Below are 27618 nucleotides of genomic sequence, written 5' to 3'. Positions count from 1 at the left end.
ATGAAATTGTGGACCTTCTAGATGCATCAGCTGGTAAAGCAATGGTTTCAAAGCGACCGATACTCAAAGCATCAAGCACTAAGAGGCTTGAAAATGGCAAGGAAGACTCAGGCTTCAAAGTGGACTCAAAAACTGGTAAACTTATCATTACAGAAGACAATAATACAAAGGAAAGTGCTTCAAGTAAGTGATTACAATCTATTTCATAATCAAATGTTCAGCAAAAATGTTTGATTTAATTTTGTTTTTCCTTTCTTGAGTTTGTGAAAATGTTAAGCAGAGAACTTTAAAAATTCTACATTCAGTAGTGAAAATAATTTACTGGCACTTAATTTAACAGACAGGGGTGTCTGGCTTCCTGAAAATTAACAAAATTTGTTTAGTAACAGAACCAATACCTTGTAGTGGAGGCAATCGTGTAAAAATCTCTCATCCTGCCTTCCTTCTCTTGTTATGTATCATTATAAGTTTTGAAGAAGGTCCTGTGATGTGTTAAAAACAGCCATGAAAAATATAATGAAAATTACAAGTATTGCATGTGTGCTAATTAATTTCATGTTGAACAAGTAGCTATAGTTTTTACTGTGTTATGGTTACTTTCCCATTAAAAATTTCATAAATATTTCATCCTAGTCCATGATGGCTGCAGTACTTATTAAAGATATATCTGTTACATATTCTATCACAGTCATCCTGTTTGACTGAGTGGTTTTTATATTGGGTTGCATCCTACCCCCTTAGGAGTCCATCACTTTTCTCACTATGTGTGCCATTTTGCTTTCTTCTCCATTTTGTCCATCAGCGCCAAGTCTGGTCTATTAGCATGTATCACTTTTATCTGTTCTGATGCCACAGTCCCTGAGGATCTATCCCAGATCGTTTTTTATTACTCTCTCAGGTTGGTGTTCCTACCACTAATACTATAATGCAAGCTAGAACATGTTTCTTGCACAGGTTCCAGTGGAGGGGTTTTGCTACTGAATCATGCCTCTTTTTGTACTGGTTCTGTGCAAGTGCCGGACATTTCCTTGCTATTTAGTTTATTGTCTCATTTTTCAAATTGCATTTCCTGCATATGGGTGAGATGTGATTTCCATCTATTGTTCTTTGGACATATCTGGTTCTTTGGGCTTTGATCTTGTGCCACCTAGCATTCCTACAGTTTCCTTCTTTAGTTCTCTCCTCTATAGCCATTGCCATGTTTCATTGCTGTTCAGTTCTTTAGTCTGTCTCATGTACTGTCTGTGCATTGGTTTGTTGTGCTATTCTTCTGTTCTGTTTTTCGTTCTCATGTCTGTATATTTCTGGGTCTTCATCTACTTTTATCAGTCCTTCTTCTTAGTCACTCGTCTTCACTGGTTTTCAGATATTGCCCAAGTGCTCTGCTCTTGATGTTGATGTGCAGTCCTCTATGCTTGGTAGACCTCTTCCTCCTTCCTTTCGTGCTATATGTAGTTTGTATTTGCTCTTGGGTGAGTGCTTTGCGTATAGTCATGTGTTCCCTGATTTTCTGGTCTATACTACGGAGTGCAGCCTTCGCCTTCGTCACCTCCAGTACCCTATCTATGCTGTAATTTTTTTTTTTGGAAAATTATGTGGTACTTACCTCACGTGGTCTTAGGCTTTCACCATGGTTTCTGGCATTGAATTTTGACTTAAGTATCACCTTAAGTCTGCATATATTCTTTCCTGGTCATGTCCTTCATCTCGTAAGGGTTTTATATCCTCTCCTATTATGCCCAATAATTCCCAGGTAGAGTGGTACCTCAAGATACGAAATTAATCCGTTCCGAGGCGACCTTCATATCATGAGCTTTTCATATCTTGGACCGCATTTACATGTAAAAATGGCAATCCGTTCCAAGCCTCCAAAAAACAACCCAGTAATTCATAATAAAGCCTAAATTGACTATAAACAATGACTACAACAATTTGGACCATTCAATACCTAACTTAATACGTATGCTAATTACATGTAATAAAGTGATTTAGTGTACATGGTATACAAGAAAATACCGTACTATGTAGTAAATGTGGAGCTTACCTTTCGAGTGAGGCTATCTCCCCGAAAGTGGCGACAGAGGAGGACAAACGGCAGATACGTATTTGACACTTAACTTTACGACAACATATGTTACCTGTCTATTCCATATAGTAGCTGTTCTCTTTTTTTTACCCTCCACCGGGGAAGGGTGCCAATCAGCTATGTATATTATCTGACAGGTAAGTTGATTGTATTGAAAAATGATATTGTTATACAATAAAGTTTCATACATACTTAAACTTTGGCAGATATATACAATTAAAGGCCCACCCAGCCTCCCCGCAGGAGACAGGTGGAAGATGAGAAAATATGATAGAAAACGGGGATGGTTTTCCTAAGTCCTGCCGCCCAGGGCAGGCCGGTAGATCACCTGACTACCTGTAGCGAGTGGCGCGAAATTTGAATTTCTGTGGGGACGACGGAGTCTTAGCTATGTATATATCTGCCAGGTAAGTATGTATGAAACTTTATTGTAACATAACAATATCATTTTTTTTTTTTATTTTTACATTTTTTTTTTACTTTTTTATACTTTATGTACTTTTTTTTTTTTTTTAATACAAAATTTCAACTTCAATCACCACTTTTAACTTTCTGTTTTTTAGTATCAATTGGATCTTCCTTTTTGCTTACTCCTGCTTACTCCTACTAAAGGCCTCTTTAAAAAAAAAAAATAACTATCTATCCAAGGAAGATTGCTTCTGCCTACTTTTCACAATGTTCCTGAAACGACCAAGGCAAGCCTCATCGAACTGTGCAAGCATACGACCTGTGTGAGCCTTTTCGGGTGTCCTTTTTTCGAATAAATGATTGCACTTTATGAAAAGCGCCTATACTATCCTTAATTTCTGCTGTTGTCATAGGCTCCTCCTCCTCTTCCTCGCCGCTGCTAGAGAACTCCTCTTGAACGATGTTATGTTGCATGGCCTCCAACTCCTTCAGGTCATCCGTTGTAAGCTCCTCTTGGTGCTCCTCGAGAAGGTCGTTGATGTCGTCCTCGTCGATGACCAGCCCCATGGACTTGCCGATAGCAACGATCTCGTCAAGATCTGGTTGCAAAACAGTTTCGGGATCGTCAACTGTTTCTGACTCTGCAGCACCAGCTTCGCCCATGTCGAATCCCTCGAAGTCTCGGGCGGGTACGGCATCAGGCCACAGTTTCCTCCACGAGGAATTCTAGGTTCGCCTCGAAACCTCCTGCCAAGCTTGGTCAATGAGTCGGATGCAAATGACGATGTCGAAATGCTCCTTCCAAAATTGACGCAAGGTGAGGTTTGTGGTATCGGTGATGTCGAAACATCTCTTGAAAAGATGTTTCGTGTACAGCTTCTTAAAGTTCGCTATCACTTGCTGGTCCATGGCTGGAGGAGAGGGGTGGTGTTGGGCAGGAAGAAAAAAGAATCTTAACGAAGGATACTAGAATATCTTCTCGAGGCCAGGAGGGGAGGGTGGGGAGGCGGCATGTCCAACACCAGCAGACATTTCAGGGGGAGGCGCTTCTCTTGCAAAAAACTCTTCACAGTCAGGCTGAAACAGATTTACCCACTCGGTGAACAAAAGCCTCGTTACCCAGGCTTTTGCATTAGCCCTCCACATCACTGGAAGCTTCTCCTTCAACACTTTGTGGGCCTTGAAGGCTTGAGGAGTCTCGGAGTGATACACCAGTAGGGGCTTCACCTTGCAATCCCCAATGGTGTTCGAACAAAGTGCGAGTGTAAGCCTGTCTTTCATAGGCTTATGCCCGGGTAGCTTCTTCTCTTCCTCCGTGATGTATGTCCGATGAGGCATTTTTTTCCAAAAAAGGCCAGTCTCATCACAGTTGAAGACTTGCTGAGAACTGTAGCCTTCCTTGGTCATCATCTCGTCGAACGTCTTTTTAAAGGCTTCGGCCGCTTTCGTGTCCGAGCTGGCAGCCTCCCCATTACGCACCACCGAATGGATGCCAGTCCGTTTACGGAATTTCTCGAACCAGCCATGCGAAGCCTTGAACTCTGGGGTTGGCGTTGAAGTCCCTTCCCCTCCGTCGTCTTCCGCCTGCGCAATCAAATCGCAGAAAATAGCACTGGCCTTGTGAGCGATTGCCGTCTCCGTTACTGTATCGCCAGCGATTTCTTTGTCTTTTATCCAGATGAGGAGCAGCCGTTCCATCTCGTCATGCACATGGCTCCTCTTGCTGGACAAAATAGTGATGCCCTTCGACGGTGTAGTTGCTTTGATGGCATCCTTCTGTTTAAGGATGGTGCCTATTGTCGACGGATTATGGCTGTATTCCTTTGCGATCACACTCAATCGCATACCAGCTTCGTACTTCTTTATGATCTCCATCTTTTTCTCCAAAGAGAGCATGCGCTTCTTTCCGCGAATTTCAACTTTCTTGGGACCCATGACTACGTTAATTTACGTAAAGTTACACAATACAGTCTTCGCACAACACGATAATATGTACTGCAACGAAATCACTAACGAATTTACGTTATTAAACGAAATCGTTGGAGCGAACAAATGCCGATTGCGTACAGTAAAGTTTCGGGTGCGGAGTGACCGAGCTAAGGCACGCCAACACGTACGTATAGAAGATGCATGATGAGAGGGATGCTGTCCAATTAGAGAGAAGGATCTCATGGCTTGGCTAGCATCAGGAACCAATGGGAGAGCAGGAGGATGGTGGCGAGTCTACTATAACTAAGATGGCGGCGTGCGGCGCGAGTTTCAAAATTGTTATGGGGCGAATCTCGAACTTTCAGAAACCTTTCGTATCTTCAAAACTTTTCGTATGTAGAGCAGTAAAATTTTTCGTCTTTGCTTTCGTAACTTGGATTTTTCTAAGTTGAGCCTTTCGTATCTCGAGTTACTACTGTATATGAAGTCAGGTTGTCATTTGTGATATTTCCATTTTATGTTCATATTGTGTCTGTTGAATAGAACTATATTAATATGAAAATTGGTTTGACTGGGTCTTAATTTTATATATGCATATTTCTTGGGGTTAGATAATAACTTGAAAAATGTCAAGTTTTTGCAAGACTAGAAATTTTTCATCTGTAACAAAGGCATTAGTTATTTTAGTTCTCATTGTGCTTTCAATTATAGAGTCAGTCAATACAAAAAGAATTAATTTTCTTTCAGAAATGGACTTTATGGAAGATATTGATGAATATCTTGGCTTGAAAGAAGGTGCTAAGTCAGGAAAGATCAAGAACAGGAAAAGAACCCTGAGTGGTGGATCAGATGATGAAGAAGACATTTTCGCACCTCCAGTGAAGGTTTGTTGTTTATAATTTTATATTTAATTTTTTTTTATAATGGTGTCTTCCAGGAATGTACTTAACAGTTAGTGGTGGTAGACTTGGCATTTATTATGTGTAAAAGTTCATGTTCATGTGACGTGAATGGATTCTCTCTCCCGAATTATCACACATTTTCTGAGAATTGAATATTCCGAAGTGTAGTAGTCGTGTAATTTGCTTGTACTCTCAAGATTTATTTTCATGAAAACTAGTTCATGTGATTAAAAAAAATAAAGTATTTTAACCCTTAAACGCCGACTGGACGTATTTTACATCAACAGTTTTTGTCTCTCGGGTGCCGACTGGACGTATTTTACGTCGACATACAAAAGTTTTTTTAAAAATTCGCGGAAAAATACTTTTAGGCCTACCAGCCGAAAACTCTTGAATCACGCGCCTTGGGGGATGCTGGGAGTTCACGGATCAAGGTGTTGTTTTGTTTACAATCGTTACGCAGGCGCACAAGCGCGAATTTCTTTCTTGCCGCACTAAAAAGTATCTGTGACACATCTCAGAAATTATTTAGTCACTTTGACATAATTTTTTTACCATTTTAAATTAGCCGTTACATGGAGTATTATATATGAAAATGTGCGCATTTTTATGTGAATACAACCAAAAAAATACTCATGATTGTAGCTTTATCAGTTTTGAGATATTTTCATATAAATAATGATGTGCCAAAATTTCAACCTTTGGTCAACTTTGACTCTACCGAAATGGTCGAAAAACGCAATTGTAAGCTAAAACTCTTATATTTTAGTAATATTCAATCATTTACCTTAATTTTGCAACTAATTGGAAGTCTCTAGCACAATATTTTGATTTATGGTGAATTTATGAAAAAACTTTTTCCTTACGTCCGCGCGGTCACTCTTCCTAAAAATCATACATGCATTGTGGTAATGTTTGCCACCATTTTAAAACTAGCCGTTACTAAAGTTTATATATGAAAATTTGCCGCAATGTCATGCCACAATACAACTTAAAAAACATACCCATGGTTGTAGCTTTTATCAATTTTGAAATATTTTCATATAAAAAATGATAAGTGACAAATTTTCAACCTTCGGTCAACTTTGACTCTACCGAAATGGTCAAAAAACGCAATTGTAAGCTAAAACGCTTATATTCTAGTAATATTCAAGCATTTACCTTAATTTTGCAACAAATTGGAAGTCTCACGCACAATATTTCGATTTATGGTGAATTTATGAAAAAAATAACATTTTCTTTACGTCCGCGCGGTAACTCTTCCGAAAAAATCATAAGTGCGATTGTGGTAATGTTTGCACCATTTTAAATTAGCCGTTACATAAAGTTTTATATATGAAAATGTGCGCAATTTCATGTATAATACAACAAAAAATAGTTGAAGGTTGTAGCTTTTCTCATTTTTGAAATATTTGCATATAAATCACGATAAATAGAAAAAAACCACGTTCGGTCAACTTTGACTCTACCGAAATGGTCGAAAAAACAAAAACGCAATTGTAAGATAAAACTCTTACAGTCTAGTAATATTCAGTCATTTATCTTCATCGTGAAACAAATTCGAAGTCTCTAGCACAATATTTAAATTTATGGTGAATTTTTAAAAAAAAATTTCCTTCCCTCCGCGCGCGGATTCTCCGCCACAAATCTCCGAAATGCGTAAGTCATTCTCGGAATATTTGCTCCGTTCATATTAGGCATTTCATAGAGTTTTATACATGAAAATGTGCGCAATGGTCATGTAAAATAAAACTAAAAAAAAATATTTGAAAGAATTGTGTTTTAGCTTTTCTTATTTCCGAAAATAATTGCATATAAAAAAATATATATAAAAAAAAATTCGACATTCGGTCAACTTTAACTCGTCAGTTATGGTTGAAAACTGCATTTGTAAGCTAATATTCTTACAGTATAGTAATATTCAATCATTTGTTCTTCATTTTTGAAAGAAATTGGAAGTCTCTAGGACAATATTTAGATTTATGGTGAATTTTTTGAAAAAAATATTTTTGTTTACGTCCGCGCGTTACGAATTCATGCATTATTTTGTGATAATATTTTCTCTGTGTTGCTTTATCGTTTTACAATGTGTTATATACCAAAATGATCGCAATTTAGTGTACATTACAACGAAAAAAAATAACTTGTTACCTTTAACCGTTTTGTGCACAGCGCGATTTGAATACAATTATATATGAAATTTTGTTTTTGCGCTATCATATATCGCATTATTTATATATGATAATGATAATTTTTTTCCTTTTTGGTGGTTGGATACTAAACTTCAGGCAATGACAAAAAAGGAGCCAAAAATGAACTCTTAATCTTGAAAACTAAGCGCGCTGTGATTTTTTGAAAAAAATATTTTTTCTGCTTCCGCGCTCACTCTGAAACGTCTCCGGCACACGGGAGACATTTTTTTTTTTACCGCTTCGGCGTTTAAGGGTTAATAGCAAATCCAACATGGTTTTGAAACTAAGACATGGTCAGATGACCAGTTCCAATCAAGCTGAATAATATGCTGCAAATCATATCACCAATGCATTTAAAACTTGAAATGGCTTACATGCCGAAACACTTCAGACAAATTTGTAATGTAAGCCAGTCTCTAATGCTTTTAGTCCTCTACTTTAAAAAAAAATCTTAATTCTTAATTTTACGTTTAATTTATATGATTGAGGAATATATCACAAATGGAAGTTATTGTTTTGTTAACTGGTGAACTCAGACATTCTTGTATGTTAGTTGAAAATAAAATGTGAGTATTTACAAAGAATCTTCTTGTCATTGAATAGCTAAAGCATTGAAAATTTGGAAATGTAGTTGTAGATCGCCTGTAAAGTAAATTTCTTTTGTACCAACAGTTTAGTAAAGATGGTCCTGATCAAGAAAAAGCCAAGAGGAAACCTGCCAAAAAACACTATGATTATGGAACAGAATTTAGATCTAAGAAAGCTGGTGGGGATATGACAAAGAAGGATAGGTTATCTCCATATGCTTATGTTCAGTTCTCCAAAGAGCGGCTAAATAAAAGGTAAGTAGGGTTGTTTTCCAATTGTTGTTGTGTTTAGAGACATTGCCAAGTAGGGTAGTTTTCCAATTGTTGTTGTGTTTAGAGACATTGCCTGGGATGTGAATTATTCAACAAAATCAGACTGTCACAAATTCATAGTACTTTGTATTTTTCCTAGCTATACTTGCCTTGAACTACTTAATAGGAGAATCCTGGATGTCAATCCAGTACTGACCAGAAAAATCTGGTTACCCCTTCCACACCTAGCCAGGTGCATGCCCCCGAGGGTCAAGGCTACACACCCTCGACCTCCGACCTTAGTGCTTTCCACTCCACTTGGTTTTTGCCCTAAGGTACTCGGAGACAGTAAGGAGGGCCTGAAACATAAGTAGTTTGAGGTAAGTATAGCTAGGAAAAATGCAAATTACTATCAATATGTGATTTGTTCCGACGCCATATACTTACCTCAAACTACTTAATAGGAGACTCATCCTTAAGATGAGGGAGTATCTTAGAGGAGACTGGCCACCAGAGGGTCAGGTGATTACCCAAAGGGGGACCCAGTCCCACTCGAGAGAGGCAAGGGACTGGGAAAGGGTTCGTGGAGGTAGCTTGGGGAGATGGAAGGGTAATTTGGACTAGTGACTATTACAAGGCAATGGTTTGTAATTCTAACATCACATACATCCACCGGTTTACCTTCAGGTTCACAGGGATCCACAAACTCTCCTGAGGCCCAGGGAGAGGATAAGGAGGGGGATTGGGGACTAGGATAAGGGGCTAACACTCATTCACACTACCACTCATACCCTTAGAGTCCCTTGCCCAGTGGTGTCTTCAAAAGACTCAAGTGATTTTTGGGTGCAGTCCTTCAGGTAGTGGGCCGTAAAAGTGGACTGTCTGTTCCATACTCCAGCCCTCAGAATCTGGTTGACTGCAAGGTTCTTCGAGAAAGTCAGAGAGGCCCCAATGCCTCTGATGTCTTGGGGCCTGGCCTTCTTCGGGAGAGGAACATCTGTCCCCTCGTAGGCTCTCCTGATGGTTTCTCTTAACTAGAAGGAGATTGTGTTTATGGAGACCGCCTTCTTTTCTTGGCCGGTATGTGTTTATGGAGACCGCCTTCTTCTCGTCCACAACCGAGGGGTTCTGAGTCTTCGCCACGAAGTAGGGCACATAACAAATAAAGAGCTCCTTCCACCCCTTCGAGTGCGAAACCTCGTAGGACAGGTCACAAAGCTCCCCCACTCTCTTAGTGGAAGCTAAGGCCAGCAGGAAAACTATCTTCAATGTTAGTTCCCTGTCCAAGATGTCCTTGAGGGCATCCAGCAACCTTGCGACGTCCCACTGTGGGGCTTCAAGGAGCTGCGGGGGAGGGGGAGGGGAAGATTGCTCAAAAGCTCCTGATTAGTAACGACAGCTGCCTGGAGTTCTCTAAATCCAGCCCTTTCAGGAGGAAAACCTGACCCAGGCCTGCCCTAACTCCCTGCATGGCTGCTAACGAGAGGCTTTGTCCAGTCTCAGGTGTACCAGGAATTCTGCTATGTGGGGAATCTTGGCCTGCAGAGGCTTGAGACCCTTCTCTCTGCACCAGACCTTGAACCTGGCCCATTTTGCCTGGTAAACGGCTGTGGAAGAATTCTTTAGGTACCTCGACACCTACGAGGCCACTCAACAACTGCTCGATAGTCTCCACTGATAAAGAGATAGAGCCTGGAGACCTTTGTGGAACCTCTTGAAGTGGGGCTGCCTTAGAAGGTTCAGCCTGAGGGGCAACCTCCAGGGATCTTGACTGCTAGGGTCTGGAGGTCCGAGAACCACTCTGTCTGGCCACATGGGGGCCACCAATGTCATTTGGGCATCTCTTGACCTTCTCAGCCGGTTTAGGAATTGCCGTATCACCCTGAAGGGCAGGATTTGTTCACATTCAGACCATCCCACGGGTGCTGGAATGCGTCCTCCCAGACCACTGTTGGGTGGGGCACTAGGGAGCAGAACACCAGGAGCTTCGTGTTTAGCCTCATGGCAAACACGTCCAGTGAGGGGGATCCCCACATCCCAATCAGCTCCGCTGCTACCTTGGGGTGTAGGGACCATTCCGACCCTATCACCTGTCCCTGTCTGCTTAGCCCGTCTGTAATCACGTTCCTCTTTCCTGGAATGAACCTTGCCATCCTGGTCGTGCCTATGCTTGTAGCCCACTCCAGGATCGATTCTGTGAGATCGCACAGGTAACAGGACTTCGTCTCGTCCCATTTCCTGACTTAGGCTGCCACCATGGCGTTGTCGCACATCAATGCTACCACCCAGTTTCTGATCCTGTGCTTGAACTCCTGCAAGGCTCTCTGGATTGCTAGGAGCTCCAAACAGTTGATGTGGAGTAGCCTCTCCTGCTCTGACCAGACTCCCGCCTTCATTTTGGACTGAAGGTAGATCCGACAGGGGAACCCCCTGGTGGGAGTTTGACTGGTCCAACCACCACTGGAGGGCCTCCCTGGTGTCCTGTGAGGGGACGATGAGTTTTCCCAACCAGAGAGCTCTTTATCTAGGTATGGTTATAGAGATGGCAGCATCGAGGGTTTTTCCGTCAGACAAGAGGTTGGAGAAGTTTCATTTAGTGGCATGTGGGTTTCTGTCACAACCTGAACAGCCACCTCACCAGTGGCAAGACCGTTTGGGGATTGTGTCTTCTCTGGAAATACTGGTCCCTCATGGTTGACTTCATTTTCATTCTCTGCAATGGAGACTGAAAGACTTCTGGCTCCCGGCAGGGATTCCTGCAGAGTTCCTCTGTCTGAAGAGGTGAGGGAAGGCCTTCGTTGGTGGTTGGACAACCAGAACCTCTGGGTGAGAATCCCTTTACGTTCATCTCCTCCAGACTCTCTCCTGTTTTTGGATGTTTCCACCACCAGTTGGGGTGCTCATCTGAGAGATCTCCTTGCTTCAGGCATTTGGAGTTCGACAGAAACTGCTGCACATCAACGTTTTGGCATTAAGGGGACCGTCCGCTATGTTGTGTATTTTTTTTTTTTTATTATACAAAATACATATAGTACCTTCATCATACAAAAATTTCAAGTCATTTGAGCAAAAAACTTTTAGTTTTATTAGCAAAAATTATTATTTAAAAAAAAATTTAGGTAACTATTTCTCCGCTAATATGACATCAGTTGTTTTGAAAATCATACCATAAAAACAACATTCTGGGTTCAACCTGTGTCGGCTGGTGAAATGTTCCTGTAGCACACATTTCTTGGTATAAATAGATGCTAAATATACCAGAGAAAAAAGCCATATGGAATGCTGGAGTTACGTCCTCCAGCTCGCTCACCCCTATAGGGTGTCGGTATAGCACAAGGGTGAGTGGAAGCCACTACCACAGATACTTTGTCAATTAGAAGTCTCCTCTCAAAATCCCTCTCTAGATAGGTGCCATTACAACGTTTACCTTCCGCTCGCTACTACTACTACCTCTGCCCAAAACCTTCATTCCTGAATTAGCACTTCTCGTGTCCGCACGTCTTCTCAAGATCTCCAAGCTTCTTCATCTAAGCTGAGTATTCCATTTATCGTTTTTGAATCTCATGGGGGCATGATGCATCCAATTTTGGCCCTTAAATTAAGTCCTTTTGTCCTAATGAGCCGGGTACGACGCTCTTTCGATCCGCCATTTTGGGTGCATGACTTGTGCCGTGCGTGATTATTTCAGTTTTTATCTCTTGATGTATTTTGTTTACTGTTTAGCACTTCACTATTTAGGCTACTGTTTTCGTATTCGTTTTCATTATTCTCGCTCCTGTCGATTTCTAGAGCCTTATTTTTACGGGTTTTATCCTTACGTTATTAGCCTATTATAGGTCCCATCTCGCTCCTGACGTATTCTGAGGCCTTCCTTTTTACGATACGATTATCTTACGATTTTAGCCTTTTGGGGCACCTTTACGTTATCCTCAGCCCCTCAGGAGTGTGTTGGTTCCCCTTCGTGCGTACGGTTACTTCATACGTTATGCGCGAGTATTGTGTTTTTTGGCATTCTAGGCTAGCCTAGCAGTACGCCAGTTATTGTTAGAGAGATTCCTCTTTCTTTCGCGGTACTCATACACGTATATTTCTAGCGTAGTTTTCGATTATGGTCAGTAATGCACTTGAATATATGGACTTTTGTGATAAACTACTCAAATAATTGTATTACTTTTGATGAGGTTGGAAGTTCTTCGCGATGTCCTTCCCTGGCCTATCCGACCAGACCTAGGCTAGGTTTTGGAGGTTAGAGGTGGTCTTGTATATCCCTCCACTCTTGTGGCTCCTTTTACCGCCACCCGACCAGGCAGATATGTTTGCTTGGAGGGTGGTCCAGGACAGAGAGTCTCTCTTGTCATGCTTGTAGGGCCTAGACCAATCGTACCTCACCAGATCGGAAGATTTGATTTTGGAGGGTTAAGTTCTATCCGTCCTCTTCATGACGTCCTTTTTGGGGCCATACTAGCCTATCTGACCGGATCTGTACCGACCTCGGAGGGTTAAACTGGGATCTTAGCTGGGTGCGTTCCTCTCTCTCTCTCTCCCCCCCCCCCCCCCCCCCCCCCCCCCCCCTCCACCCTTTTCGCAGTTCTTCCAGTAATTCCTCGTCAATTAATTTATGAATTGTCTTTGTTGAGTGTAGCCTGGGCCATTGGCCCCTTTTAGGGTGTCAGTTGGCCTACCGTCTTCTGCCCCCTTTAGTGGTAGGCTAGTTTACGGCTCCCAAGAGTTGGTTTTCACTGATCAGTTGCTGTGGCCAGGTGATCACGACTCGTCCACTCTCCTCCAGACACTCCCCCCCCCCAAACCCCTGTCCTGGACTCGTTCCTGCGCTGCCTAGTTAGCTCACTGCCCAAGTAATCCTACCGATGAACGACAGCTAGAGTGTAGAACTTAATCCAGGGGATTAGTCGGAGGAGATTGGGTGATTAGTAGATTATGTAATCTCTATTGGCATGTCTCCGGGCCTCTGTGTTTTCTGGCGAGGTGGGGTCTACCATCACACCTGTCAGTAGGCTATATGCCGGATTGTACGTACCACTGTTCCGCTGCTCTGTTTTCCGTACGCCTCTATGTTACCGCTGCTTCCCCACTCCAGTGGGGGCGGAACTGGGCTTAGAGCTGCATTTCTAATTGACTTGGAACTGCTTCTCTTCTCCGGTGCGATCAAACTCAGGCTTAGGTTTTACCTATTTTCCCTGTTCTGCTCGTATCAGCCCAACCCCACCAGTTTTAGCTATTGTGACAATGAGATTATGGATTCCGGAGTAGGCGGAGACACTCAGAGATTAATGTTAAGAAAATTTTTTTATGTAGCCTCTGTTGGTATGTCTCTGGGCCTGTATTTATTCCGGCAAAGTGTGGTCTACCATCACATGCACCAGAAGGTATACAACCGGAGTTGTGGCCGCCGCTCTGTTTACCATCTGTTATGTTATCGCTGCTCCCCACTCCGGTGGGGGCGGAACTGGGCTCAGAGAATGCGCCTACAATTGGTTAGGTTTCGCTACTCTACTCCAGTGTGATCAGACTCAGGCTTAGGTTTTGCCTTATTTCCCTGTTCTGCTCGTATCAGGCCCTCTCCGCTGGTTATAGCTTTAACGATACCCAAGTATGGATTCCGATGCAGGCGGAGACATCCAGAGCTTTATTAATAACAAGTAAGTTGAAGATTATACTCGAAATAGCCTTTAGCTGGTTAAGTATCTAGTTGAAGTGTACTCATACTGCCGGAATTAACTCCGGCAGCATTATCTGACGATACTCATTTTTCTTTCCAACTTACAGATGGTCTGATGCCAGGAGACGGGTTGTCCGGCTGTCCTGTACAAGCCGTATGGGCATGAGGTCTGCTGGTCTCATGTCTCATGCCAACTGCGCCATCCACTTGGAGGGACGCGCGGTCTGGCACCCGGAAGCCTGCACGGTGTGTCTAGTTAGGATCGTAACAGACGAGTCGGTAGGTAGCATACTCGCCTCATTTTTACCCTGAATTTTATGTTACACATTTAGTTTGGAAAAATTCCCCGACACTGGGGAACCTAATTTGGCTATTTCTTACAGGTTGATCTGGCCCTCAAGACCTCCTCGATGTCTGCCCTTAAGGCCTGGGTAGGAGGGTTTGGTAGAAACATGGAAGCCAGCTAACCCTACATGCTGTCGGAGGAGTTGTGCGCCCGCCTCTACCCCAATGCCCCAGTTTCGGCAGCAGTACCAGCGGGAGTAGCGGCTCCCATCATCGAGCGTATCCGCCAGGAGACCCAAGCCCCCCAGGAGGACCAAGAGGGCTTGTGTGATGTCGTGACAGAGGAGGTGGCGGCCATCAGCGTGCACCGAGAGCCTATGGCCACCGAGGAACAGGGCGTAGGTAGGGAGGTAAGTGAGGCAGGTAGTCGTGGGACTAGTCTTCCTTTCAGTCCAACTCCTTCTTCTCCTCCTTCCTTTCAGGGCTTCCGTGTGAAGTCCACTTTCATTTGGAATAGGTCGGGCTCGGTAATCCCCAAGGTAAAAACCTTGAAGACGAAGTCCCTGCCGAAGGCGGGTAAATCAGCCAAGCCTTCTCTGGCAGACTCCGCCAGGTCTTCCTCAGCTAAAGCTACTCCCCCACCCAAGGGGTTGAGAGCTAAGTCTTCCAAAGCCAGACCGGCAGAGTCTGGCTTCGACCAAGAGGTTTAAGCTAATCTTCTCATGCGGAAGATGAGTGAAGTAGTGGACTTGAGACTCGAATCGATGTCCACTCAACTCGCCTCAGGTCTAGAGACATCGGGTCAGTCCATCATGTCTCTGACCCAGAGGTTACAGGCCCAGGAGGAATCGGTGACCGGGTTCCTCCACTCCGGAAACACACCGCAGTCCTTTGCGGTGCCGGACGCTCCAAGCTTCTGCCATTCGAGAAAAGTAACCCGTGGCGGTTGGCTCTGCATGCCCCGTTTTCAGAGGGCAAGCTTACAATTGAAGGTTGCGGAACCTGACCCGTGGAAGACTATGAGTTCTTCCCGCCGGGCCTACAATTCCCCTTCCCGGGCTACGCTAGACTAGCCGAGGAAGCGTTGGTCAGGGTAGACAAGGTCCTGAAAGAGACGGTTATCTACCCTAGGGATCAGGCTCAGTTGGCATGGGTCCGCACCCTCACGGAATGGGAGTGTGTCAACACCAAGTTGACACCCCACAAAGGTTGCTATACCATGTTTGTAGCGCCAGAGGACGTTCCGACTCCTTGCACGTCAAAGATTGCAGAATTGACACTGCAAGCCGGAATGGAGGAAAAACCTATGCCTCAGCTAAAAAGAGACGGAGGCTACCTCTTTGGTCTTTCCCGGAGACCTAGAGTGTTGGGTTGGCACTCTGGCAACGTTCACGGTGGGCAAACTTGACCCGGAGTGTCTCTCCACACAATTTAGTGAACGGAACGTTTGCCTAGAATTCCGGACCCCATGGTTAAGGCGGAATTCGAAGCAAGATACAGGCTGAGCTGGTCAATTAACTCAAGTCACCACTGCAGAGTTGACGGCTACGGTCTTTGCAGATGAGCCTCTATTCCGGGTCCTGACAAAATTGCTATTATAGGCCTTTCAGTCGGACCTGTATGATTTTATAGTGGCTAGACGACATCTAAGGCACAGCCACAACAACAGTTTGTTTTGCTGCAGAGTCAACCAACTCAACAGGCAAAGGCTTCAGAGGAGGCAGGGGAAGTAAGACCTCAACCAGTCAATAAGGCTCTGCAGGTGGACGGGAGACTGTACCTCTCCCGGGACCATTGGACCTTCAGTTCGTGGGCCCACAGTATTGTATCGAAAGGTCTGGGGTGGAAATGGAAGAAAGGGCCTCCTCCACCACCAGTCAGTTTTCACCAGATTCCAACGACAGACCTTCTAGACTATGCCAAAGACCTTCTTCAAAAGAAGGCAATAAAGAAAGTCAGTCACCTGAAATTTCAAGGACGGCTGTTCAGTGTACCAAAGAAGGACTATGACAAACGAAGAGTGATACTGGACCTGTCCCGTCTCAACTCATACATTCAATGCGACAAGTTCCGCATGCTGACCGTCTCACAGGTGTGGACCTTACTTCTCTGTGGGGTCGTCACCACCTCTATCGATCTTACAGACGCAAGAGCTAAGAGCTTGGGGGTAATGTTAGTAGCTTACCTAGACGACTGGCTCATTTGGGCAACCAACGACGAGGAATGTCACAAGGCAACAGCCAAAGTAATAGAATTCCTAGAATACCTGGGTTTCCAGATAAACAAGGAAAAGTCCCGTCTCATTCCGGCGTCTTGCTTTCAATGGTTGGGAATTCAATGGGACCTAACCACACACAAACTATCTCTCCCGCCAAAGAAGTGCAGAGATAGCGAAAGCTACGAGACAATTCCTCAAAAATAAACAGGCTTCTCGTCGTACCCAAGAGAGAATTCTAGGTTCTCTCCAGTTTGCCTCGATAACAGTTGTTCTGTTGAAAGCCAGGCTGAAGGATATCAATCGGGTTTGGCGGAAAAGAGCCAACAACAAGTTCAGAGACAAAATCTCCCTGATTCCGCCGATATTAAAGAAAAGACTCCGTCCATGGACGGAAGTTCAGAGTCTCCAAATCAGTACCACTACAATTTCCCCCGCCGTCTCTGATAATCCACACAGACGCCTCTCTGAGCGGTTGGGGGCCTACTCCCAGTACAAGAAGGTTCAAGGAACATGGTCGAAAACACTCAGCCAGTTCCACATCAACATCCTAGAGGCAATGGCCATTTTTCTGACCTTGAAACGACTAACTCCATTCAAGAACATTCACGTAAGACTAGTCTCGGACAGCGCAGTGATAGTTCATTGCATAAACAGAGGGGGCTCCAAGTTGAGCAAAATAAATCATGTAATGGTTGCAATATTTTCGTTGGAAACGAAAAATCATTGGCACCTGTCAGCTACTCACCTGTCAGGAGTATGGAATGTCATTGCAGACTCACTATCCAGAACAACTCCGCTGGAGTCGGAGGGGTCCTTGGACACAAAATCATTCCATTGGATTTGCCAACAATCCCAGGCCTGCAGGCAGACCTGTTCACCATGGAGTCCAATCACAAACTTCCGTGTTATGTGGCTCCCAATCTGGATCCTCTAGCTCACGCCACAGATGTGATGTCCATAGACTGGAACAATTGGCAGAAGATTTACATATTTCCACCAATAAACCTCTTGATAAAAGTTCTGCACAAACTCAGATCTTTCAGAGGACAGGTAGCATTGGTAGCACCCAACTGGCCGAAGAGCAATTGGTTTCCTCTTCTACTAGAGTTGAATCTCCGTCCCAGACGGATTCCCAACCCAAAACTGACTCAAATAGTACAAACTCGGCCTGTGTCAGCTTCCTCAAGAATTCTGAATGCCCTAACTTTATGGACTTCGTGAACTTCATGAAGTTTGCGTCACAGAAGGATGCTAGTATTGACCCACTAAACATCCTGTTCGTGGAGTCAGACAAAAGAGAATCAACACTCACGCACTATGATTCAGCAGTAAGGAAGTTAGCCTCTTCCTAAAAGAATCAGATGTCCAGAAGATGACTACGAATCTGACGATTTCAATTTTTTGAACTGTTTGAAAAAGGCCTAGCTGATAGTACCATTACTATGACTAAATCTGCCTTGAGGAAGATATTTCAGTTTGGCTTTAATGTTGATTTAACAGATTCGTACTTCTCGTCTATCCCTCGAGCATGTGCTTGTCTGAGACCGATGGACCGTCCGCACACGGTCTCCTGGTTTTTAAACTATGTACTCGAGTTGGCTTCAGATACTGATAATGAATCATGCTCATATATAACCCTTCTCAGGAAAACATTATTTTTAATGAGTCTGGCCTCAGGCACCAGAATATCTGAACTGTTGGCTCTCTCTAGGGAACCAAATCATATTGAATTCCTCCCGTCAGGAGAAGTTCTGCTCTCCCCAGATCGGAAATTCCTAGCAAAGAATGAAGACCCACAAAACAGGTGGTCTCCATGGAAGATTGTACCTCTCCCACAGGACCCATCATTATGTCCTTTCGTTACATTAAAATCTTATCTGGGCAGAACTTCTGAAAGGTCTTCAGGTCCTCTTTTTATTAGAGAAAAAGATGGAACCATTTCCTTGAAGGGAATAAGACAACAAATTCTTTATTTTATTAAAGCCAATCCGGATTCATTCCCTCATGTCCATGATATCTGGGCAGTGGCTACCTCAGTTAATTATTTTCATAATATGAACTTGGAGGATCTTAAAAAATATACGGGTTGGAAATCCCCGACAGTATTTAAACGCCACTATCTGCAGGGAGCATTGTCTCCCCTGATATGGCCTACTTTTGTAACTCTATATTTGTATTCTATTATTTTGCTATTATTTTTTCTTTTGATACTCGCTCTCACCTACCTGCCTCGCTGGTTTTCCCAGGATAGTATGGATTTGGTTATATTTGGTACTTTTTACCATTTGTAACTTGCTATTCTTACATTGGTTATTAAATCATAATTTTAAGAAAAAATTTATTTTCCTTATATATTTATAAAATTTTGTGGTTTACCAACCTTGTATGGCCAATTCTCTGCTACTATTTCAGCGGCCAACACAGGTCGAACCCAGAAAAGGGATTTTGACGAAGGAAAAATCTATTTCTGGGAGAAGACCTGTGTCGCTTGGTGAACCCATCCCTCTCTTCTCCTTGTCCCCTGCCCTTTAGCTGGCCCAAGCTTGGGTGCATATTTCAGGAATGAAGGTTTCGGGCAGAGGTAGTAGTAGTAGCGAGTGGAAGGTAGAAGTTGTAACGCCACCTATCTAGAGAGGGATTTTGAGAGGAGACTTCTAATTGGCAAAGTATCTGTGGTGGTGGCTTCCACTCACCCTTGTGCTATACCGATACTCTATAGGGGTGAGTGAGCTGGAGGTAGTAACTCCAGCATTCCATGTGGCTTTTTTCTCTGGTATATTTAGCATCTATTTATACATAGAAAGGTGTGCTACAGGAACATTTCATCGGGTGACACAGGTCTTCCCCCAAAAATAGATTTTTCCTTCGTCAAAATCGCTTTTATATACGGAAAAGTTCTGTGAAAACAGAATTTTGATTTTTTATATTTTTTATGAATTAAAAAAAATTTTTTTTTTTTGTCTACACTCAAAAAAATCGTAAAAAAAAGAAAGAAAGAAAGAAAAAATTGGCTCCCAAGGAATTATGGGATTTTTATTCCTCTTTCCAATGGCATCTTTCTAAAATTGGATAATAAATAACCAAGTACATAATGGCCACCAACATGCAAATAAGTATGTTTTTAAACAGAGTTATTAGCTCCCAATGATTTGCTATGTAAATTTTTGCTTTTTTCATAGAAAAGTCAAAACAACATTAACCATCTTACGCCAATTGGACATATTAAACGTAGAGTCAAAATGTCTCCTGTATGCTGATTGGACGTATTATACGTCGACTCGAAAAAATTTTTTTTTTAATTCGCGAAAAAATACTTATAGGCCTACCAGCCTAAAATTTTTGAATCATGCGCCTTGGGGGGATGCTGGGAGTTCACGGATCAAGGCGTTGTTTTGTTTATAATCGTTACGCAGGTGCGCAAGCGCGAATTTCTTTCTTATCGCACTAAAAAGTATCGGTGACACATCTCAAAAATTATTTCGTCACTTTGACATAATTTTTGCACCATTTTAAATTATCTGTTACATGGAGTATTATATATGAAAATGTGTGCAATTTCATGTAGAATACAACAAATAAAATACTCCTGATTGTAGCTTTTATCAGTTTTGAAATATTTTCATATAAATACCGATAAGGGCCAAAATTTCAACCTTCGGTCAACTTTGACTTACAGAAATGGTCGAAAAACGCAATTGTTAGCTAATATTCTAGTAATATTCAATCATTTGCCTTCATTTTGCAACATATTGGACGTCTCTAGCACAATATTTCGATTTATGGTGAATTTATGAAAAAACTTTTTCCTTACGTCCGCGCAGTAACTCTTCCGATAAATTTTTTTGTGCGATTGTCCTAATGTTTGCACCATTTTAAATTTACCATTACATAAAGTTTTATATATGGAAATGTGCGCAATTTCATGCACAATACAACTAAAAACAACCCATGGTTGTAGCTTTTATCAGTTTTGAAATATTTTCATATAAATAAAGATAAGTGCAAAAATTTCAACCTTCGGTCAACTTTGACCGAAATGGTCGAAAAACGCAATTGTAAGCTAAAACTCTTATATTCTAGTATTATTCAATCCTTTACCTACATTTTGCAATGAATTGAAAGTCTCTAGCACAATATTTAGATTTATGGTGAATTTAAAAAAAAAAAAACTTTCTTTCCCTCCGTGCACCGATTCGCGGCCGCAAATCTCCGAAATGCGTACGTCGCATTCTCCTAATATTTGCTCCTTTTCGTATTAGGCATTTTTATACATTCAACTTACTTGCCAGATATATACTTAGCTTTAGACTCCATCGTCCAAAGCTAAGTATATATCTGCAGGTAAGTATGTATAAAACTTTATTGTATCATAACAATATCATTTTATAGAGTTTCATATATGAAAATGTGCACAAATTCATTAAGAATACAAACAAAAATATTTGAAGGTTGTAGCTTTTCTCATTTTTGTAATATTTGCATATAAAAAAATATTATATAAAAATTTCGACATTCGGTCAACTCTAACTCGTCCGAAATGGTCGAAAACTGCAATTCTAAGCTAAAACACTTACAGTATCGTAATATTCAATCATTTGTCTTCATTTTGAAACAAATTGAAAGTCTCTAGAACAATTTAGATTTATAGTGAATTTTTGAAAAAAAAAAAATATTTTACGTCTGCGCGTTACGAATTCATGCATCATTTTGTGATAATATTTTTTCTGTGTTGCTTTGATAATTTTACAATGTGTTATATATCAAAATGATTGCAATTTAGTGTACAATACAACGAAAAAAAAGTAACTCGTTGGCTTTAACCGTTTTCCGCACAGCTCGATTTGAATGCAATTATGTATGATTTTTTTTTTTGTTGCTGCCATATATCGCATTATTTATATATGATAATGATATTGTTTTTCATTTCTGATGGTTGCATACTAAACTTCAGGCAATGACAAAAAAAGGAGCCAAGAATGAACTCTTAATCTTGAAAACTTAGCACGCTGTGATTTTTTGAAAAAATTATTTTTTCCACTTCCGTGCTCACTCCTAACCTGCCTCGGCACACGGGAGACGTTTTGGTTTTTAGGGCTTAGGCGTAAGAGGGTTACTACTTTATTTGTACTTTTATTGTTGATTTCTACATCAAGGATCCTGGTCCTCCCCCTAAAAGTGGTATTAATACCCTAAGCGTGACACGAGACAATGATGTTGACGGTGTGACATGAGACAAGGAGGTAGCTGATAACAGTGAATTTTCGTGTTTTTCTTTCAGCATGCTCCTGGCCTTCGCTAATTTTGCTAACCTTAGTTGCTGAGTAGCCTTCTTGATCTTAGGTAACTTCGGCATTGCTATAAGTTCACGAAGAAGTTATAAAAACAAAGTGCGTGCAACTCCTTTGACGTCTGTGGAGTAACTGAGTCATTCTCTGAGTCTCGCCTATAAGTATAACCGCTCTGAGCAGCTATCACACTACTGTTCATTGCTACCAGATGTATGAGAATTTCGAAAAAAATCTGAAACAAATCGCTGTATATATGCAAAAATAAACACGCAAAAACGATCCTGTCAAACTCAGTCATATAGACGACCCAGTTATGATGACGTCATCATTTAAAAACCGCTATATCTTCATTATTTGTAAAAATAATTGGCTGAAACCTCTGGAAAGCATGCACAGCATGTTTCTGCATAGATACAAATAATAACTGTTTTTTTTTTTTCAAGTTGACATGTCATCCGCCATAGCGGATGGTACCCTTAAAGGCAGCTTTTCTGGGTCTGCAGGAGTTTCCAGAGAAGGTGGTTGTTCTGATGTCCGATAGCACCACAGTCGTCGCCTATGTTAACAAGCAGGGGACCTGGGGACTTGGTGTCTCATCACATACATTCGTTGACAGTCAAGTTGTGAAGTTGCACCAGTGGGCTATCGACAACTTGGTGGAACTCTCTGCCATGTACATATTCCAGGCAAGAGGAATGTGCTCGCCGACAGGTTGAGTCGTCGGAACCAAATCATGGGTTCGGAGTGGCCCCTGCATCAGGACGTTATGGACAGGCTTTTCACATTTGGGGGAGACCTATGGTAGGCCTCTTCTCAACTCACTTCAACAGGAAGCTGGATGTTTACTGTTCAGTGGTCCAGGATCCTCACACACACTGGCAGAAGCTGCCTTCCAACACCCTTGGGACAACCTCGAGGTGTACGCCTTCCCTCTATTTTGCCTGATCCATGAAGTTTTGAACTGAGTAAGGAGTTCTTGAAATCTCAGGATGACGGTGGTGGCTCCTCTATGGCCTCAAGCAAAGTGGTTCGCAGACATTCTGTAAGAGGTTCCAAGAGAGATCCCGCTGTGGCGACTACTTCTTTGCCAGCCTCATATCGAAAGGTTTCACCTGTCAATAAAATCCCTGTCTCTTCATGGCTGTAGACTATCAAGTATCATCTCCGAGCGGGCAGTGGGAAGTCCTCCTCAGGTTTACCTGTGGAAATGGGCAATCTACTGTGATTGGTGTCGTCAAAGCTTCTGTTCAGCGGTTATCATGGGCCACAGAGCATCCCTGGGGTTGGTGTTACATTTCAAAGGCGTGGACATCTCTTCATCCTGGGAGATGTTGTTAAGGAGTTGGAGCAGGCCTGTTCTCCTAGGGAACTCAAGCCTCCCGCATGGGATCTTTCTCTTGTTCAGAGAAGTCTCACTCAAGCTCCATTTGAGCACCTGCGTCAATCATCACAGATCCGACGCTAAAGACGGTTGAACTGTTGGCCTCGACTTCTTCGAAAAGAGTTGATGAGCTTCATGGCCCGAGTTATGTGAAGCACACCAGGGGTTGGGGTCTGTGGTTTTCAAGTTTGTCCCAGAATTCGTGGCTTAAGATGCAGAATCCCTCGGTATATGGTGACAAATTTGCCTCTTTTTTTCCATTCCCTCACTGAATGAATTTGTAGACAAGGACCCACAAGAGCTCTTGCTTTGTCCTGTTAGAGCCCTGCGATGCTATCTGAAAAGGACAATGTCACCCGAGACCTAGGTGTAGTAGACTTTTTGTTAGCACTGGTCGTTCCAGAAGAGAAATGTCCAAGAGCACGATTTCATTCTGGTTCGTGAGGTGATTAAACAAGCTTACTCCTCTCTTGATGGTTCGTCAGTGTCTGTGCAGGCTAGAGCACACGATATCAAAGGTATAAGTTCCTCTCTGACATTTAAGAAAAACTTTTCTGTTCATAGATTTTTAAACGCTGGTTCTTGGTTGTGTCAATCCACGTTTACTTCCTTTAACCTTAAGGATACATATTCCCACAGGTCTTTCGACACATTTTCCTTGGGTCCTGTGGTGGCTGGCCTCTTTCTTTCTCTTTGTTCCTTTCTTCTTCCTACAGTCGGGTTGAAGAATAGACACGTCATATTCTGGAACTGGTCTGATACAGGTGAGTAAGGTAGTCATACTGATAATAGGTTTGCTTTGCGATTTTGAAATAAACAAGTCTCCTATTTGGTAGCAAAACCCTGTGGCTAATATGGGTTGTTGCATGAACAGTCTAAGTATCTTCTATGTTCCCAAAATGCAATGAATCTGCCCTTATATTGTATTTCAACGCAGACAGTGGAGTTTTTAGAATTCATTCTTCTAGGAAGGGGTAGTCAGGTGGCTTAACTCCCAGCCAGTTTAGGATACTTGTACCTCCCTCCAAGTGTAAGTCTACCCTACCCCTATTGTTGAGACTGAAGGTTTGTTCCGCATATGAATAAATGACCAATTTTTTTAATCAATTTGTATTTTTCATAGCTAACAAACCTCTAGCTGACCCACTCTCTTTATTGTTCTTGGGTTAGGGAGGAAGACTGATGCGTCACGAGATGCAGTGTGTGGTCGCTGACCAGCTCCCACCTCGTATGAGCAAGTTACCAGATCTCACAGATTCCTTGCTGTACAATCTCTGATTGTTTTAACTGGTTTTTCAGCTGGTGCTAAGATTATCCTATCGTTAAGACCTCAAGGGTGGTTAGCTATGAAAAATACAAATTAAAAAAATGTGTCATTTTAACTAGACTCCAGCTGTGCTAGAGAACTTTCCCTTATGCTAAGACTGCGGGATTGTTAGTTTGAAAAAACAAACCTTTGGTCCTAACATTAGGATAATACTAGCGCCAAGCTGGAAACCGGTTGAATTAAAATTAAACTTGTGAGATCCAGGGACTATTGGCATCTATACCAGGTCACGGGGCATGTATTACCCAGAATCCCCTCGGCGTCCCGTGACCCGCCAGTTACTTTCCTACCGCCTTTAAGATAGGACGTAATTACTTTCTATCTGTTTTAAAGCCGGTTTTAGTTTGCCCAATTTTATTTTTATTCATTTCAATTTTTTTTTTACTTCACAAGTATTGCATACTGCTATTAGGGCCTCAATTAAAAAAAATCAGTGATATAAAAATTAAAGAAAAAATTATCAAGAAAAAGCAGAAGCCAGTAATATTTTAAAAAAAAATAGTGAAGGTAAACAACATGTGAGGCAAGGATTTCCTTAGTGTAGGAGTAATTCTTGTTTTTTATTATTCAGGCAGGGAATAACCAGGCATACTGTTATTGTATGATGGAATTTTTCTTCTTCTTTTTTCAGGAAAAAGGCCAAATTTGAAGGGCAGTTCACAAGTCTTGTGAGGGGTGCTAGAAAAGGTGTGGCCAAAGGCACGAAGCTAAAAGGAAAGAAGAAAATGTCTGGAAGAAAGTGAAAATGCTAAAGGAAAGAAGTGAAAATGTTTTGGTTTGTTTTGTTGCTAATTAAACAGAAGTTATGTATATTGCTGTAGTGCATGTATTTTTATATCCTAAAGATTTGTTATTGCAAATATCACAGTAACCTTAACTGGGCTTTTCTATATATATATTACACTAGTTGATGTCGTCTAGTTTACAAAAATCTTTGTGTCAAAAGTTTAAAAGCACTGCACTTCATTAACAAGTTACATATTAATGCAATCATTTAAATTGTCATTAGTATAAGTTAATTACCTTAAATTAAATTTTATTTATTTACTACTGTGCTGAATATATGCAATAAAATTATATATAATAAAATTTTCTTAATTAACAGTAGCCCTCTCATTTATTTGCCCTTCTTAATCTAATGTACACTTTAAAGACTGAACTTGCTAACTTATGTTAAAAGGAGAAAGGTTAAGTTGGCCAGAAAGGATAAAGGGATTGGTTTGTATTTTGAGAGTTCACTTAAAGAATACAATGGTAATGCACAGAGGATGTTAACAAGGGGGATAATTAAACAATGATTAACATTAACAATAATGTTAGATAACATCTAACTTCTAACATCTGGAGATGTTAGATGGCACTGTGTTAACCTGAGAAAGGATTGATTGATTTGTGGCTATTAAAACTGGCGTCACATCATCTAGGTTACTGACGGCATAATAAAATTAAATAGGAAATTAAAAAGATAAGGAGTCTCATAAAAAATATACATATATAAACAGTCAGTAAAACATAACACACACAAAGTATAAGATCCACATTTTGTTGAGGAGACCCTCCTCCCTAACAAACGTACATATAGCTGCTCTAAATTAGTCCTCCCAAAAATCATTGCAAAGGTGAAATGTCCATCTCTGTCAAGTCTCCAAGAGAGGAATCAGTGCCTTAGATTTTCAAGAATGGAGGATTTTTTTTGTCGGACATCAAAAACTTGTATGTCCAATCCTAAGCTGCACAACATCGTTTCTGGTCTCCTTGGCATACAAGTTATGACTAAGGAGACACTGATGACATAATACTGCAAATTTTTTTTTGTTAAAATGCTTTCAATGGACTGCCAAAACTTTAGCAGATCAGAAAATGAAAGGATATACATTCCAATTAGGGGTGGACATCATCTTGGCTCTTGGGAGGCGACTGCTGACTTAGCAAGTTGATCAGCTTGCTTGTTCCCAACCCAACCAACATAGGATTGCACCCAGCAAAAATCTATTTCTTTACCTCCATACTAAAAGCAGCAATTCCAATATCTAAACTCAGCGGGTTTAAATAGTTTTAAGAGTCTAATGACTGAAGAACACTTCTTGAGTCACAATAAATGGTATCACTTCTTGAGTCACAATAAATGGTAAAACTGTTTCCATTCTCAATTAAAATTTCCTTTAAAGCCTTAAGCCTTAAAGCCTTAATTTAAAATTGCATTAACTCTGCAGTAAAAATAGATGCAGCAGATGATAATCTCCCCCCAAAACGAGAAATATCACTGCTCTTTATTCTTCCCACCTTTTCTGAAGAAAATGCAAAATTTGTAGTAGTTATAATTTTCCTCATTGGCTGAAGCTACCAGCCACATAGGTTTAAGAGTTCTTACTTCTGCAATCTGCTTTCTCTCTGGTCTATCTTGAGCCCATTTAGATGGCAAATAAACGTCCAAGTCTTTGGGGACTTAGTCTGTTAAGGCTCCAAGTACTGTAGCTGACCGATTTGTATGGCACTTATCATACTACTACTAGCCTTCAGACCCCCGTCATGGCTACTAAAGGTAACTCAAGCTTCCCATATATATTCACAATCAATACAGCTCATCCTGATTTCTGCAACAGTTCCAAATGATTTCAAAGCTGTCAAGATTATCATCACAATTGACTGGTAAGTCTTCAATATGGAGCATTCTCAAATTTTGAACACAACCTGGCTGTGTTGAGGATTTTGCTTTGGCTGAAGATTTCTTAGAGAAGTTTGTGTCCTTGATTGAAGTCGTCATCAATGAAGCATGGTTAGAGGGTCCAGAGGAGGGGAAGTCGGGAGTGGGATAACTTCATTATTACTACTTTTCATCAATTCATTTTTGGAGAATATTTGAATCTCCATGGTGGGTGTAGAAGTTGTTATCTGTACCAGAAGAGCACATAGGGCCCAGGGGTACTCAAAACCTTACAACTGCTCGACATAGATTTGAAAGGGGAGGAAATAAATAAAATAAACCTGAAAACCTTAAAAAGATATTATCAGCCTTTCATGGAATTTATTCTTCCACAATGGCACAAGTGAGAAACCGACTCCCAAATGTCCGCGTCCCTACC

At 41.7% G+C, this 27618-nt stretch overlaps 1 protein-coding gene across 1 annotated transcript; it reads left to right on the top strand.

Annotated features, from left to right (window-relative positions):
• Positions 1-25633, top strand: LOC135201034 (RRP12-like protein). The gene is made up of 4 exons (XM_064229881.1): positions 1-183; positions 5171-5307; positions 8190-8359; positions 25167-25633. The coding sequence occupies exons 1-4, from the start codon at positions 42-44 to the stop codon at positions 25276-25278; spliced, it is 561 nt and encodes a 186-aa protein (XP_064085951.1). The 5' UTR covers positions 1-41; the 3' UTR covers positions 25279-25633.
• The last annotated feature ends 1985 nt before the right edge of the window (positions 25634-27618 follow it).

This window comes from Macrobrachium nipponense, chromosome 27 (genome assembly GCF_015104395.2).
Source record: "Macrobrachium nipponense isolate FS-2020 chromosome 27, ASM1510439v2, whole genome shotgun sequence".
Classification (NCBI taxonomy): Eukaryota; Metazoa; Arthropoda; class Malacostraca; order Decapoda; family Palaemonidae; genus Macrobrachium; species Macrobrachium nipponense.
Note: the sequence above shows the minus strand (reverse complement) of the source record. Positions and strands in the feature narration are given on the sequence as shown.

What these genes read in the sequence shown, in the direction of transcription:
- LOC135201034 (XM_064229881.1), top strand. Translation starts at nt 42, where the DNA reads ATGGTTTCAAAGCGACCGATACTCAAAGCATCAAGCACTAAGAGGCTT. An exon ending in TACAAAGGAAAGTGCTTCAA is followed by an intron (nt 184 to 5,170) that starts GTAAGTGATTAC and finishes ATTTTCTTTCAG; the next exon opens with AAATGGACTTTATGGAAGAT. An exon ending in AAAGAGCGGCTAAATAAAAG is followed by an intron (nt 8,360 to 25,166) that starts GTAAGTAGGGTT and finishes TTCTTTTTTCAG; the next exon opens with GAAAAAGGCCAAATTTGAAG.